The 15,379-nt window shown below is 39.9% G+C and overlaps 1 protein-coding gene across 1 annotated transcript in view; it reads left to right on the top strand.

Moving 5' to 3' along the window:
- Positions 1-8,263: 8,263 nt before the first annotated feature.
- Positions 8,264-15,379, top strand: part of DAPP1 (dual adaptor of phosphotyrosine and 3-phosphoinositides 1) — an 81,056-nt gene continuing 73,940 nt past the window's right edge. The window contains exon 1 of the mRNA XM_075201230.1: positions 8,264-8,499. Within this exon, the coding sequence (XP_075057331.1) occupies positions 8,393-8,499 (107 nt within the window). The 5' untranslated portion in view covers positions 8,264-8,392. The remainder of the gene's footprint in view (positions 8,500-15,379) is intronic.

The following is a 15,379-nucleotide window of genomic DNA, read 5'->3' as shown; positions in this document are numbered from 1 at the left end:
TCACCACTTTCATATTTGGCATAAAGGGTAGACTGTCTCAGGATAAAGGCATCATGACATGACCCAGGATAGCCTGCAACAACACTCATTATACGCTGGTTAGCATCACACACAACCTGCACATTCAGGGAGTGGTAATGATGCCCATTAACAAAAACCTCTGCCCTGTGGTGAGGTGGTCACAGGGCAATATGAGTGCAATCGATTGTACCCATTACATTAGGGATACCTGCGACCCTATAGAAAGCTCCCTTGAGCTCATGCCACTGTGACTCCTGGCTGGGGAAGCTGATATATGTAGGGCACACTCTTTTAAGGGCACCTAAAACCTGTCCAAAATGCCTGGAAAATGTCGGCTGCGTTATGCCAATCACTCTGGAGGACAAAGATTGAAAGGAACCTGTTGCCAAAAAGTGAACTGCACACAGTAGTTTGTGTAGTCCTGACACTGCATTAGAGCGTCTGGTTGTAGGCTCCAAATCATCCTTCACTTGCTCATACAGTGCCATGAGGTTAGTACGATTGAGCCGAAACATTTGTGCTACCTCCACATCAGCCAAAGACTCCAGATTCAAACGCACTGGAAATGCACGTGGAGTGCGGGATCTTTGCTGGGTCCGCGGAACAGATGCCAACTGCTGTTCATCCTCCTCCTCCTGGTGCTTTTCTGCCTCCATCAGATAAAAAGCTGCAAATATACACTGGCAAGAATGCGTCACATTACCTGCAAAAGCCATTCTCCAACAAACCCACACCTGACAAATAATGAGGGACCCTTTTTGTAAGCATCATGATTACCTGCTGGGCAATAGACTGTGATTGTCTGTGATTTCTTCATCTAGAAAACCCATTTTTCACAATTGGATTGCATTAGCATTAAATTAAGGGTTAATTATGTAATGAAACATTGTGCATCCTAATTTCTTTGAGGCAACAGTATTATAGTGGATTTGTTGAAAGGAAAAAACAACTAGAAAAGGAATGCTGAAATGAGATTTTACAATGCAATCATACTGGGTGAAAAAAAAATCCAAAAACACATAACAGTACCCTGAAATTTCATGACACTTTGGCCATTTTCTATACACAGTCCTAATGGATCATTGGACATGAAATAGGCCTTTCTCTTATGGTCTGATTGGCAAAATACCTTAAACAGCATACTGTTTGAACAATCTCGCCGCTCACAAGCAGCGCTTTCATTTTGGTCTTTTGAATGGCGGTTTCCCGGCGGCTTTATAAACCCCCTAATAGTAAATCCGGCTATTTGTATGTTGAACATTGTTGAAACCGTCATGGCGCTTTATACAGAGGCGGGTTTGAAAACATGATTTCTGGCCGTTTGGACGGCGGGTTTAGCATTAGTAAATTCGGCGATGGCTAAACCGCCGCCAAACCCGCTGAAAGTCGGCGCAGGGGCGGATCTAGAATTTTTTTCTACCCCGGGCGATGTAGGGGGGCGATTTAAGCCCCACCCCCTTTCTAACTTCTAAGGCTGCTGGCGGCTGCACAGTATGTGCAGGTCCGTTCGGCAGTGATAATGTGCTGTCCCGCTGCTCTGATTGTGTTTAAAACACAACAGTGTGCAGCCGCCGGCAGCAAGCCCCCCCCCCCCCCCCTGGATCCGCCACTGAGTCGGCGGGTTTACAAACACGCCTGATAGTAAATCTAGCCCTTAGACTTCTTCCCAGCAATACTTGGAGCAGTCAGCAGTGAACATGGCGAACGGTTCCACAGGATATTTCCTAATGGAAAAGCGGTATCAGAGCAAGTGGATTCCAAAGCATCCTAAAACAATGTTTGAATTCAGCACAGAAAATACTATTAGATTCACATATGTTCACTCTTGTGGCAAAAAGTAATAACAATTTTGCTAACTGGTATTATATGCTAAGGTTCTGACAATCATTTAAGCCAGGTACTCCCCACATTGGTGCACTATTATCAGGTTGGATTCATTCCGGGCCAGCAAGCTAGAAACAATACTTCTAAATCTGATTCAATTCACTAACATTAGAAAGACCCCCAACTGTCATTATTTCACTCAATGCAGAAAAAGAGTTTGTCAGAATCTCCTGGCAATATATGTTGAGAAAATTTGGACAGATTGAGAAGTATAAATTGGAGATTGACAAGTATACCAGCACTATACACGGCCACAGCTGCTAGAAATATGCTCATTGGTACCCCACTGAGTTTGGTCTATATTAGTACTGCCCAGGCCCGGCGCTCCCATTAGGCAAGGTTAGGCACTTGCCTAGGGCGCCGGGCTCTGGAGGGCGCCACAGAATGTTAAATGACTTTAAAACTGTGCGGCGACCGCTGACCATACCTGTCACGGCCGCCGCACAGCATTCAGATGCACGGGGAGGGGGGGAAGAGGCTATTGCTCACCACCGCCGCCTCTCTGCTCCGTCTCCTCCCCTCCACTCACTAGTGTCAGTGAGTGGAGGGGAGGAGACGGAGCAGAGAGGCGGCGGTGGTGAGACAAGGTAAGGAAAGACGGGGTGAGGAGGGAGGAGGGCGCCGATTTTTGCGGGGGGGGGGGCGCCGATTTTGTAAAAATGGTTAGGGTGCCATGGACCCTAGCACCGGCCCTGGTACTGCCACTCGACAGGAATTGCCATTATCTCCTTTGCTCTTCACCTTGGTGATAAAATACCAGCCTGCATTGATTAGAACCTTTATAGATGTGCATGGAGTGTAGATGGGAGACACTAATTTTAAAATATCAATTTTTGCCAACAACATCCTTTTGCCGCTCTTGCAACCTCAAATAACTCTTTCCAATTGATACAGACTTATTGAGAATAATGCTAAGGCTTCTGGTTACAAAATAAATTTGATAAAATCAGAGGCTATGATGCTAAATGTCCCCTCATGAGACAAAGACCATATTTTCTCTTTATACATCCTCATAAAAGCTCTAACTGCATACCAGAGGAAAATTTCCTGCCACTCTTAGCTTGGATCACAGAAACACCTCTCCTCTTGGAATCTTGAATACCTTAGTGGCTGGGCAGGAGTGATTAAAATGAATATGGTTCCAAAACTGCTATAACATTTCCAGATTCTTCCTGCAATAAAAATAGGATTTCAGGTTTTCTGATACCAAACTTTACTACTGGGTGTCTCACCTAGCGCAGATAACCTTGAGCTTTACCTCCTCCAACAAAATCTCTTGGCTAAATATATTCCTGGACCTTCAGGAGTCTCCCTAAGTCATCTACACAATTGATTCCCCTCCCAAACCTAAAGTTTGCTCTGAAATGATAGACCATGTGCACAATCAAATTAAACCTCGCTTCCTCTTTGTCACCTATTAGCCCCATATGAGATAATCTATGCTTCCACCTTGGCCTTGTTCACAAATTCTTTGAGACTTGGATTCAAGTCTTTATTGCTCATCAGAGAACGGGTGACTTTCGCCACTTCTGACTGAACAGCAGCTTTTATATCTTTCACCTCTTTAAGGAGAGACTAGAGCGAATCTTTTCTAGTGATTGGCATAAGTTCTTCATCACAGAAAGACAGAGATCACCTTCTTCCACATTGTAATTTTTCTTAGGTCCTCCTATAATAACTCAGTCCTCTCCTTACCTAGGTCAACCCATTTTTACATATTCATATTTGTCTGTTGAAAATTAAAAAATGTTTGAAAAATAAATAAATTAGTATACAAATAAATATAATTGTAATTGTTGTAGGCTAAATTTTCAATTTACATACACAAACTGATATTGAGGACATATAAGTAGAGACATAGTTTCATAGTAGAATTATTTGTGGGTAGATAGCAGAATTAAACATTTTGGGGTTTTGGGGGCAGTTCTTTTTGCGGGTGAAGGAGAGCACCAGAAGAGTCCATCGAGTACAAGTTACAATATACAGAAAAGTGTCTGATAGGTTGATATGTTGTAGTGCAAATTTCGCACTACATTTTGCACAAGTAAATGAGCCCTACTGTCTAACATAAGGGACAATATTAAACACATCAATTATTGTGAACAGTAGCGTAAAAATTATGATTAAAAAAAGTTATTGGTACAATATTACTAAGCTTTCAGAGGCCACCACATATATTATAAAATTACATGTGAAATAAATACAAAAAATACAAGAATGTTCGTCTTATCGTAACTATACAGGTGTTGAAATCACACAACAGATAAAAACATAAAAAATAAGTCACTTTTTAAAAATTAAATAAATTAAGATCTTGAACATGGTGCTTAATAGACGGGGAGCTGGATCCATCTAGCCTATGACTATGGCAGTGCCCCTTGTTGCTGATATCATTGCCTATTGTTCTTACATTTTTCTCATGTTTCCCCACCTTTGGTAAATATTATAAGACAAGTTAACCCGTGCATGATACTCATGCATTCTAGTCAAATCAAGCTACTTAAGGTGTTAAAAAGGTTCTTGTCATGCATTTGGGCCTAGCCCAGGCCTCCTCAGGGGAAGAGCGTTACTTCCCGACGCAAGCGCCCTTTTTTTAACGGGGTTTTGTCCACATGTCACCACCTCATCATTTTTCTCCATCACCTCATCCTTCATCTTCATCGCCACATCCTTCATCAAGTTACTTAAGGTGCTAAAAACTCCCCACTGTCACCCCCGGCAACCACCAACCACTCCCAACTGTCACTTCTCCTTCAAGGAATATATAGGTCAGTGTATAACTCTGCCCAGCAGGTGGCGCTGCAGCTTGGTTTGGTTTTTTTTCACACACGCCACTAGGCATTTATATAGTAGATTAGTACCTCACATTGCCCGATGTGGAGGAAAGAGAGGAGCAGGAAGGAGAGGGATGGACAGCCTAGGGCTGATCTGCGCAGCACACGCAATAGGATGGCTGGTTCCTGGGGAGGGGCCAGTCACCAAGAAGTAAACCAACATGTTATTTGACAGCCTCGTTTAGCACGAGTACCTGAAAAACTGTCCTCAACAACACTACCCCTGCATATATCTCAAAACTCATATCAAAATATTCTCCCTCCCGTCCTCTTAGATCTGCTTCTTGTTTCAGCTGTGCCCTCTTAGAATGATAGCACTTTAAAGAGCAGAGTTCTTCATACCCTTTGTTTTCATGTCTGCGTTTATTTTGTCTACATTGTATGTTCCTGTTTTATGCATGTACAGTTTTCCCTACTGTATGGCACTGCAGAGCACTGTGGCGCCTAACAAATCTACTATAATAATAATAATAATCCTGCGGCACTGCATGTATACTGTGATATGCTGGTGCATATTGTGGGCAGATGTGGAGCCCGTTCGGCTTTGCACCTGGGCACTCGCACCAGCCGCACCACCCTTATTATGGCCCTGTAATTATATTTTGCATAACCGTTCAATGCTTTTTATTAGTGAAGCTATGTTTCTTTCCTTACACAGGTGACCTGATTAGTGGCCACCTAATCATCTCTTAAAGATCTTGAATTATGAGTGACTGCTAAAACTATCATTCAGTGTGCACACCCAATTTAACTGCTTATCTGCTGAACTTTACTGGTCAATAATTTTATTGGTTCTTCTGGCTGTTTTTTCATGTAGAACACAAATGCTTGATAATTGCCCTATCCCAACTATAAATCTGTCCCCACATTTTAAATTTACCTCGCCCTCCAATGCAGCATGGTTTTGCCATGGTGCAAGGTTTCTTCTTTTTTTGCTTTACTTTCCTTAATGAATCAGGCCCACTGTGCGCTGCAGAAGCCATCCAGGCACATTTATTGAACAGAAACCACTAAATCTAGCTTTTGTGATTTTATAGAAAAATATACTTAAGCATAGTTTGAAATAATCGTGAACAATACAGTAATAAGGCCGCGTGGATGAAAGTAGAGCACCCACTCCTAGCTAATACTATGAACAACAGGTTAACACGATAACTCTCAATAAATCAATAATGTCAACAACATAAGACTTAGGGCTAGATTTACTAAGCTGCGGGTTTGAAAAAGTGGGGATGTTGCCTATAGAAACCAATCAGATTCTAGCTGTCATTTTGTAGAACATACTAAATAAATGAAAGCTAGAATCTGATTGGTTGCTATAGGCAACATCCCCACTTTTTCAAACCCGCAGCTTAGTAAATATACCCTTAAACATTAATTGTCACATACACTTAAAAGGAATGAGTATCCAGCACTATTAGTGTTACTCTGAGAGAACTTCCAAAAATAAATATAATACTTATATATTTCTGAAGTGTATGTCCTTCTTTCAATATTCTGTATAGTGTTGCTTCTTCAAACCCTCAGGTGGTAATCGTTAAATAATAGTGTGATATTGTTTGCAAAGCATTTGTTTCCAAAAAAACATTTAAGGTGAACTTGATATTATGACAAGAATAAACATGCAAAGTCCTTCACACTAACATTGATGTGTTCTTTCCCAGATCAGTGTTACCTGATGGAAATCCACTTACTAGACATATCCTTTTATGTTATCCTTAGTGTATGTCCGCCGTGATTGATGCTGCTTTAATAAGATAAGTGATATCCCTCTTCACCAAACGTGAAGTTACTAATTGTGATTGTACTTACTAGAGCTAGACTTTATACAAAGATTTCTGTTGATATGTATTTTAAGCCAAACGTATTATACCCCCTTATGTTCCTTTTGGGGTTGCTCAATATTCAGTGGCATGGAATGTAAACACAAAAACAGAGCAAATCTAGTGCAATATTTTTTATAAAATTGAATATCTTTTAATAAATGGCACTGCTTACATCTCATAAAAAGTATAAAAACATGTCAATCCAACAATGTTTGTCCTAGGAAATTCCAAACAGACATAGAATGAAATGCTCGGCATGTAAATAAAGAAGTATCCCCGGGGATGATGTAACGCTCATCTGCTCGATGTTCCATCAATGGCAGAGAAGTTTCTTCATGCAATCAGAGAAGGTGCACTTATAAACCAACGCGTTTCGTACAATCAAAGGAGGTGCACTTATCAACCAACACATTTCATACAATCAGAGAAGGTGCACTTATAAACCAACACGTTTCATACACTCAGAGAAGGTATCCTTATAACCCAACGTGTTTCAACCCCTTTCGTTCTGTGCTTTATCTAGAAAAGAACTTCATAAGTTTATTCTTGTCATAATATCAAGTTCACCTTTCCCCTCTATCTGCCAAGTTTGAACCAGCTATCCAGGTCACGTATGCACAATTTCCTTCACACTGGCCCGGCGAAGTGGTAAGTTAAACCTTACTGTTCTTAAGCAGCTGAGTATAGCTAAGCTGCCCTGGTGATATTTTATTGCTAAATTTACAGCAGGTAGGTGATTTTTTTATCAGTACAATTAGCAGCGATAAAAAAAATCATCCTCATCACCACATATTAGTAAATAGATCCCTATAGATCATTGGTGAAATATGTAGATGTTCAGTGCATTTCATTTTGTGCACAGAAAAATAAGCTTTCCGATAGAAGTGTGCCTGGTTGGGGCGAAAGAAGGCGCACTGAAAGTATAGCACTATCTCTGCCACCTCCTAGCATGTATAAAAATCAGGTTAGCAGGGAGAAAGAAATGCCAACAAAATGTGCACTCTCCACTCCTTAAGGCACATTTAAATATCTAAGCCCATAACGCAGATATATTTGCACATGCCCTAGCCCACATTCAACAAGGAATACACTAATCTGCTTAGCTCGTCCAATCAGAACCAATTTTTTGCACATATTGTGAGTTGATCCCTTTGTGTCTCATTAAATCATATACCTAACCATTTAAATTGGCAGAATTACTATAGTTCCATGATGTCACAAAACAACGTTTTGGACAGAGGGGCTGCTGTTTCTTGGCTTCGTAAATTACTCTTATTGAAGGTGTTTTTAATTATTTTTTTTATTCAGGACATTTTCCAAAATGATTACTTAAGAAAATCTGCAATCTATGTAAAGATATACAAATGACAATTTAAATTGTATATTTGCATATGGAAATGCTTACAACTAAATTTGTTATCCACCAAATCCTTACTATTGTTCCAAAAGCAGGAAACAGCATCAACATGGCAGAACTAAATGTAATTGTTTCATAAAGGACCAGAAAATCCTATGGTCCCCAAACTGTTAATACCTGGGAGCTATCTGAGTTAATCCTAATCTTTACTTAAGTTTTTCCCATTTTATACACCTAGCATAAATACATTAAGGCTTGTTTGGCTGACAATTCCTCTCATGCTGTGTTTTTTTGTGACTTTGTAATGGGATGGGCCAGGGTACTTCCTTGTTTGTGTTACAGGTCTGGCTTGTCGAGTTTCACAGTGCCTGAGTGACTCGCAGGTCGTGTCAGTCAATAGCAAGAATTACTAACTCCCATTGCATGATCGACTGGATATATGACGGGGATCTGATGGAAGATATGAAAGCATGACCTACCAGGCACACAGGGCGAGCTGGAAGAATGGGGACTCTGATGAGAAGCAAGAGGATGGTGAAGAGGACCAGACTGAAAGGAATGATCTGCAATCTCTGGGGTAATGTACACTGTAGGAGATAGGTGAAGCATGAAGCATTTTATATCTACAATCTATAATAGAGTATAATATATAATAAGAAGCTCTCAGAAAAAGTTGTATTTATATATGTAAATGTATGTAACTTACCCATCTATGCAATTCATTATATACATAAATATTAGATATAAAATGAGTGGTGTAGACATGTACTGAATATAAATCTCAACATAAGTCTGCAGTATATATTTATGGAACCTGAGATTAACCCCTTAACATTATGTTCTCTTCCTATTCTTGAAAACTACCACTGAACTATATCTACAAGAGGATGTAGCTATTTAGATCAGTGAAACTGCAAGTAGTGACCCATAGCATCTGTTCTTTGGCTTTTAAGAGTGACTTTACAAGGACAGTTAGCCAATAACAAAACATAACGTGTCTTGGGAGGTGATTCAAGGATTCAGGAAAAATGGGCGGCAATGTGCACAGCCAGACATCGCAATGATGTTAGGCAGGACATCGCGGTCAGTTGAAACTCCCTCCTAGTGTAATAGATGTTGTGTACAATGAGGAGGGACTTTTCTAAGAAACTGTTATTGTGTGTGCTGATGTCATAGTACATAGTACTGACAGTTTTTATAAATGTCCCCAGAATGTGCTTGTATCTTGCATAGATCAAGTGGCTACTTTTTTGTCACAAAAGCTACTTAAGTTTAGTATGCCCTGTCCTTTTCACACTAAGGAGCCTATTTATTAAAGGGCAAAAAGCCCTATATATCAAGGGGACCCCACCAGCGTTAGGATTCGCCTGGTCAAACCGGCTCTAGCTTACCGATGTAAAGCAGTGAATAAATAGCAGACACAGGACTAATTATTATGTGTTGTTGAGGAGTGTGGGGAAATAACTGATAAGGATGTAAGAGAAACAATATAGATCACAGATATAGTGAATGAATTCAAATAAAAAGCTGAGTTGAGTCTTGCCCCCCGGGCTAAAATTTGCCAGCCTGCTGGTGGTTTAATTGAATATGATACAAATATGTTCACTGTGAATACCCCATATTGTGCATTTCTAAGATCCACATTTTGCTTGAAAAGGGTTAATATGTGATTTGAACAATAAATGAATAAAGAAATATTAAGAATATCCCCCTATTATTAATTGCATTGTGAGCTGCTTCTAAATTTGTGGAGAAAATAGTAAAATATTACACTGCAATATAGATTTTTCCCTGATTAACTTTTTCTGGTGAAAACTATATGAGGTTATACGTTTGAATTTTCATATAGGTTGAAGCCCTAAAAATATAATAATATAATAATTGACTAAAATGAATATATATATATATATATATATATATATATATATATATTTATATATATATATTAAAGAAGTTCCTTCTTGCATATTTATGATTATAAGAATGTTTCTTTTAATTAATATATTTTAAGACACTTTTTCACAAGCACATTTACTATATTATAAGAATTTATTTAATTATATTATTTAATGGGGACTCATAAGACTGATTGTGTTTGACATAGGTAATGAATAATAATAAAATATAGGACTATTGAGTTTGTGATTGGTGTTGATTTGCAGTCTGAGAGCCTCCAATAGTTATACCCCTTTTCTCTTCTACTTTTACTCCTGAAACTACCAGTCAACTATATTTGCAAGAGGATGTGGCTTTTTAGATCACTGAAACTGCATATAGTGACCCATATCATCTGGTCTTGGGCTTTTAAGAGTAAATTTACAGAGACAGTTAGACGATACCACGTGTCTTAGTGTACTGAATGTTACATACAATGGGAAGGGACTTTTCTAAGAAATTGTTCTTGTGTATACTGAAAATGGGTTACATTTATAAAATTTGACCTCACAAAATTGCAAAATAAACCACTGACAGCAGTTTTTTTAAACTTCGCCTGAATAAGACCATGTGCTTGTACCTGGCATAGGTCTAGTGCCTTACTAACACTTTTTTATTGCAAGAGCTACTTAACTTTTGAAATCCATTGCTGCAGGTAAACATTGTACCTTTCACACTAAGGGGTCTATTTATTAAAGGGTGAAGAGCTCTATCTCCAGCTAAAAAGTGTGGACAAAGTCCAAGATTTCAGTCACCCAGATACATAGAATTTGGAGGCTGGTGACGAGTTGCCAGCCCCTTTTTCCTTTCTCTAGCACTAATTGATTAATCTGGGATAGACGTGGGGCATACACAGATGTTTAATTGCATGCATGTGTCTGCAGCAGTACCCTACTTGTGGGCCTATTTACTATTAAATGATGATAGAGCTGGTATTCTATCTCTTCGATAAACCTCCTATCGCCATAATTTACTATGAAAATAAGATACTCAGCTGCCCGGCAATGATCTTGGGTCCATCTGCATATGCAAGAATAGAATTAGCATTTGGAAGCTTTCCCCCTAGAGAAACCCAGCAAAACTTTTCTCCGGCAGGGTAACCTAGATAGATAGGGAGATGGACTAACTCTGGTTGTTTTCTCCAGAGTTAGGGATTTTCTCCCTTTAATAAATAGGCCCCTTTGTCCCTCCCCCTTCCCACTGCACAGATGGTTTGGTCAGATTTCCCTCCAAAGCAAGGAGAACAGAAGAATAAGAACTGTATCTGCTGACAGTGCTGGCATCATCATCATCTATTTATTTATATAGCGCCACCTATTCCGCACCGCTGTACAGAGAACTCATTCACATCAGTCCTTGACCCATTAGAGCTTACAGTATAAATTCCCTAACACACACACATACGGACCGAGAGAGACTAAGGGCAATTTAATAGCAGCCAATTAACCTATCAGTATGTTTGTGGAGTGTGGGAGGAAACCGGAGCACCCGGAGGAAACCCACACAAACACGGGGAGAACATACAAACTCCACACAGATAAGGCCATAGGTGCAGCTTGAGGTAAGTGTGATTGTGTGAATGTGTTGAGCTCTATAATGTTTAAGTGTTGAGCTGAGGTGTGGAGGTTGAAAACTGAGGGATGAGTTTTGTGGGAGTGAAGGTGTGTGGGGTGAGATTTTGCCCCCTTTATTTACTAACTGTATAATTTTTTCTCATCCTGAGCCTTTGCCCATCTAGTTTCTTACGTCATCTCCTTCTGCTTAATCAAATATACTACTTTATCTTCCTCTAGCAGATGTAGAGGTATATACTACCATGGCCTGCTGGGTTCCTCTGAGTATCTGGAGGGGTTTGGAATGATTTCACAGTGAGATAAATCTCACCTCTTCTCAAATCCAGTGACACCACTGAGTCATGTTCTCTCTTCAGAGTTGCAGATCTTGGCAAGGTCTACCAGGCGTTGACTTGGGAAACCCCAATCTGACTCTCAGTAGATGAATGCTGATGACTCACACACACACCAGGTGAAAGGGGAAGAGCTATTTGGACCATTTATTAAATGGCCTAGCAACCGAAAGGCCAGTAAATCAATATATTCAGTAAGGACAAACTGCAAGAATCTACAATAAATACATCGGTTCACAATAATCATGATAACTAGTATTCAGTTTGTATAGCATGTAATCTTGTGATTGGCTTCTACAAAGCATTAAAGGGTTTACTAACATAGGAGGCACATTCATTTAAAATATTAGCTGGTGTTATAATTTTATTACAAATTCCAGAAGTACTCTGTTACTGTTTGGTGCATATAAGGACACGAGTCATACCCCAATATTGCAAATAGAAAAATCAGGTAATTTTGGCCCATGCTGGATTCTACCTAGACCATACCCTGACTCCTGTGGCAGAACTAAGTATGTCACTAGAATTTCTAGGTAGGAGAAGAAAGAGATAATGCCTTGTGACATTGATCATGCTGAGGCTTAGCACAGTGGACTAGCTGCAGAGTCACAAGTTGCAGATGAGACAAGGGAGAGTGTTGGACACCGATAAGAAATAAGGAGCAGAGATAAAATATAAAAAGTAGGGTGGATACAAATAAGATATATGAAATAGAAGGGGAGACAGACAAGGGCAGGAGGACGAGACTTGGGCAGAGTTTCAGTATACTGCCCCTTTTCCCCCCAGTATCAACTCCTCAGCCCCTCACATGCTTGACCTTTGTAAAATAAACTGAATAATTCTTACAACTGAAATCGGGACAGTTGGGAGGTATATGGCTGGCTGCCATGATACAGAACAATGTCCAGGTTCCACTGCTGCCCAGGAGCAAATGTAGGATACCTAGAGGGAAGATTACAAATAATTTGATTTTGGAAGAAAGCAAAAATAATTTGCTGCAATAAGCCAGCAACAGACACTCTATTTACAAATTATACATATTGATCACTATACACAATTCACACTGACATCACACACTCGATACACACCGATCACTATACACAGTACCAATGTCACACATGCCCACCAACTTTTCATACACATGCCCCCTGCCCACTGCTTTTTTCTCACATGCCCCTTGCCCACCAGCTTTTCTTAAGGTCTGTCCACCAGTTTTTCTCACACATGTATCCTGCCCATCAGCTTCTCTCTCACATGCCCCCCTCTGCTCACCAGATTTTCTGATTTTCTCACACATGCTACCCTTGCCTACCAGCTTTATACTTACAAGCCCGTCTTTTCACAAGTGTGCTACTTATTATCCTTCTTCTTACTAGACTCTTCAACAGTGCACTCAACTATACATAAACATTTTCAGCTGCCACCACTAGGTACCATGTGACTGTAGCAGTCACATGACACTGAGGCTGAGAGAGACAGAGCAGCAGTAAGGACTGTATCTGCTGCCCTGTCAGTATATTTGCTGGGCCTGCAGCCGTAGTATACTACCATTAACACTGATCGCTGCACTGTGGAGGTGGATGAAGGCGTCCTAGCAGGTGCCACTCAAAATGTCCTTGAGTTTCACCTTGTTGCACACATGCCAAGGGTTGATAACACCTGCTAAATTATACAATATTTTTTGGCTATTTTTGATCAATTGTTTGCTACTTTCATTCACACACAAGACATAATATTATGCCTGCTGTATATAGAGATTTTAAAAAATAAATAAATCAAAACTAATTGTGATTCCCAAAACAAATGTTAAAAACATTTCTTGCGTTTCTTTATTTGTCATTGGTCAGTTTACTTGACAGACGTTTCTACGTTTCCTGGTGTAATCTGGTGCATACACCACTGGTGCAGACCTGGATGCATCTTGAGATATTGAGCATATGGATGTAAATACGCTATTTTTACATGCAGTTTTTTTACAGCTTATTTTCTAAAGCATATGCGTTCGGCATGATCCCCTTTTTGTTTGTCATCTATAACACCCTTGGCTGTGTTTTCAGAAGGTCTTTTAAAATGTGTTTATGTTATCCAATAATTTCTAGTAATGCCTGCCTTACCCACCCAACCATGCCTGTAAATCTGTAGGCTCATTCGATACTTAAAATAATATTCAGGGTATAGAACAAGAGAAGTTATACTGTGCACTTGGTCCTGTTCCTGGAAATGAGGGACAGCTGGCAACTGGTACTATCCCTGGAAATTATGGACAGTTGGCAACTATGAGTACACAAAGGCTCTTGTGAACACTACTTTTCAGGCGTCATGAGTCAGGAAGGTAATATAAATCAAACAGGATTGTCTAACTAATATTACAGTGATTTTCAATTGCAACTCCTAGAACAACGTCCACAATTAAACTTAAAACATAATACCTGTTTAAAGGTCAAAGATCCTCTGTTAAAACATCTACTGGCAAAAACTGAGTTTTCAAGAGCCAGGTTAATTAACAGTTAAAGGTCACATATCCATATCAAAGCAGAGGGCTTATTAGTTCCAGTGCAGGTTCTGGGTAGAGACTAAAAATAAACAACATCCTACCGGGGATTGGAGGATTAGCAAGAGCCATGTAGGATTGTGGGACTACCATCCAGAACTCTGCTGCTAATACATGTTACTCTTTCTCTCCCTGTGAGGCCTCTGATAATGCTAAAGGAGGCATTGATATACAACACAGACAATGCAAAGCTCTACCACATGCTGATCCTTATTGCGAAAACCATATGCTGTAAGAAAAATGGTGGCACTTTTAATTGCTCACATTTTAAACTGTAAAAGTGAAAAGACACCTTGTTTATAGTTAAGCTTTGTTTTTATTGTATTTTTGTACCAGCAAATGTAAACCAGTCATGGCCTAGTGGGGATTTGCTATTGATTGGCATATATGTTATTGATGTTAATCTTATACTTTTACAATGTATTTGCCTTTTGGTAGTCCTGTGAATGATTACACATTTATTTGTTTTACTTGATGACCTGTGTTTTTTTCAACCTTAATAACTATGTACACTGTGCAGCATGGTGGTTAAGTGGTTAGCACTTCTCTCAGCACTGGGGTCTTGAGTTCAATTCCCGACCATGAGGAGATTGTATGTTCTCCCCGTGTTTGTGTGGGTTTCCTCTGGGTACTCCAGCTTCCTCCCACACTCAAAAAACATACTGGTAGGTTAATTGGCTGCTAACAAATTGACCCTAGTTTGTGTGTCTGTCTGTGTATGTTAGGGAGTTTAGACTGTAAGCTCCAATGGGGCAGGGACCGATGTGAGTGAGTTCTTTGTACAGCGCTGTGGAATTAGTGGCGCTATATAAATAAATGGTGATGATGATGATGATGTATACACCTCTGCAGCACAAACAAACAGTAAGATGTACGTGCACATAAACATACATGACCAACACAGTCTCTAGAGCAATAGAAACAGCCACACTAAAACAATGTGTGATATTGTAAGGTATAGCTTTAAACTACTAGCTATGGCACCCTTAGGGTCTCGATAATTTTTTCAGGGCAAAATAATTACCAAGTAGTCCCCCGCCTTGCATACCACCGACCCGATCTAAT

The sequence above is a fragment of the Mixophyes fleayi genome, chromosome 1 (assembly GCF_038048845.1).
Source record: "Mixophyes fleayi isolate aMixFle1 chromosome 1, aMixFle1.hap1, whole genome shotgun sequence".
NCBI lineage: Eukaryota > Metazoa > Chordata > Amphibia > Anura > Limnodynastidae > Mixophyes > Mixophyes fleayi.
The sequence above is the reverse complement of the archived record's forward strand: the minus strand, read 5'-3'. Positions and strand labels throughout refer to the sequence as shown.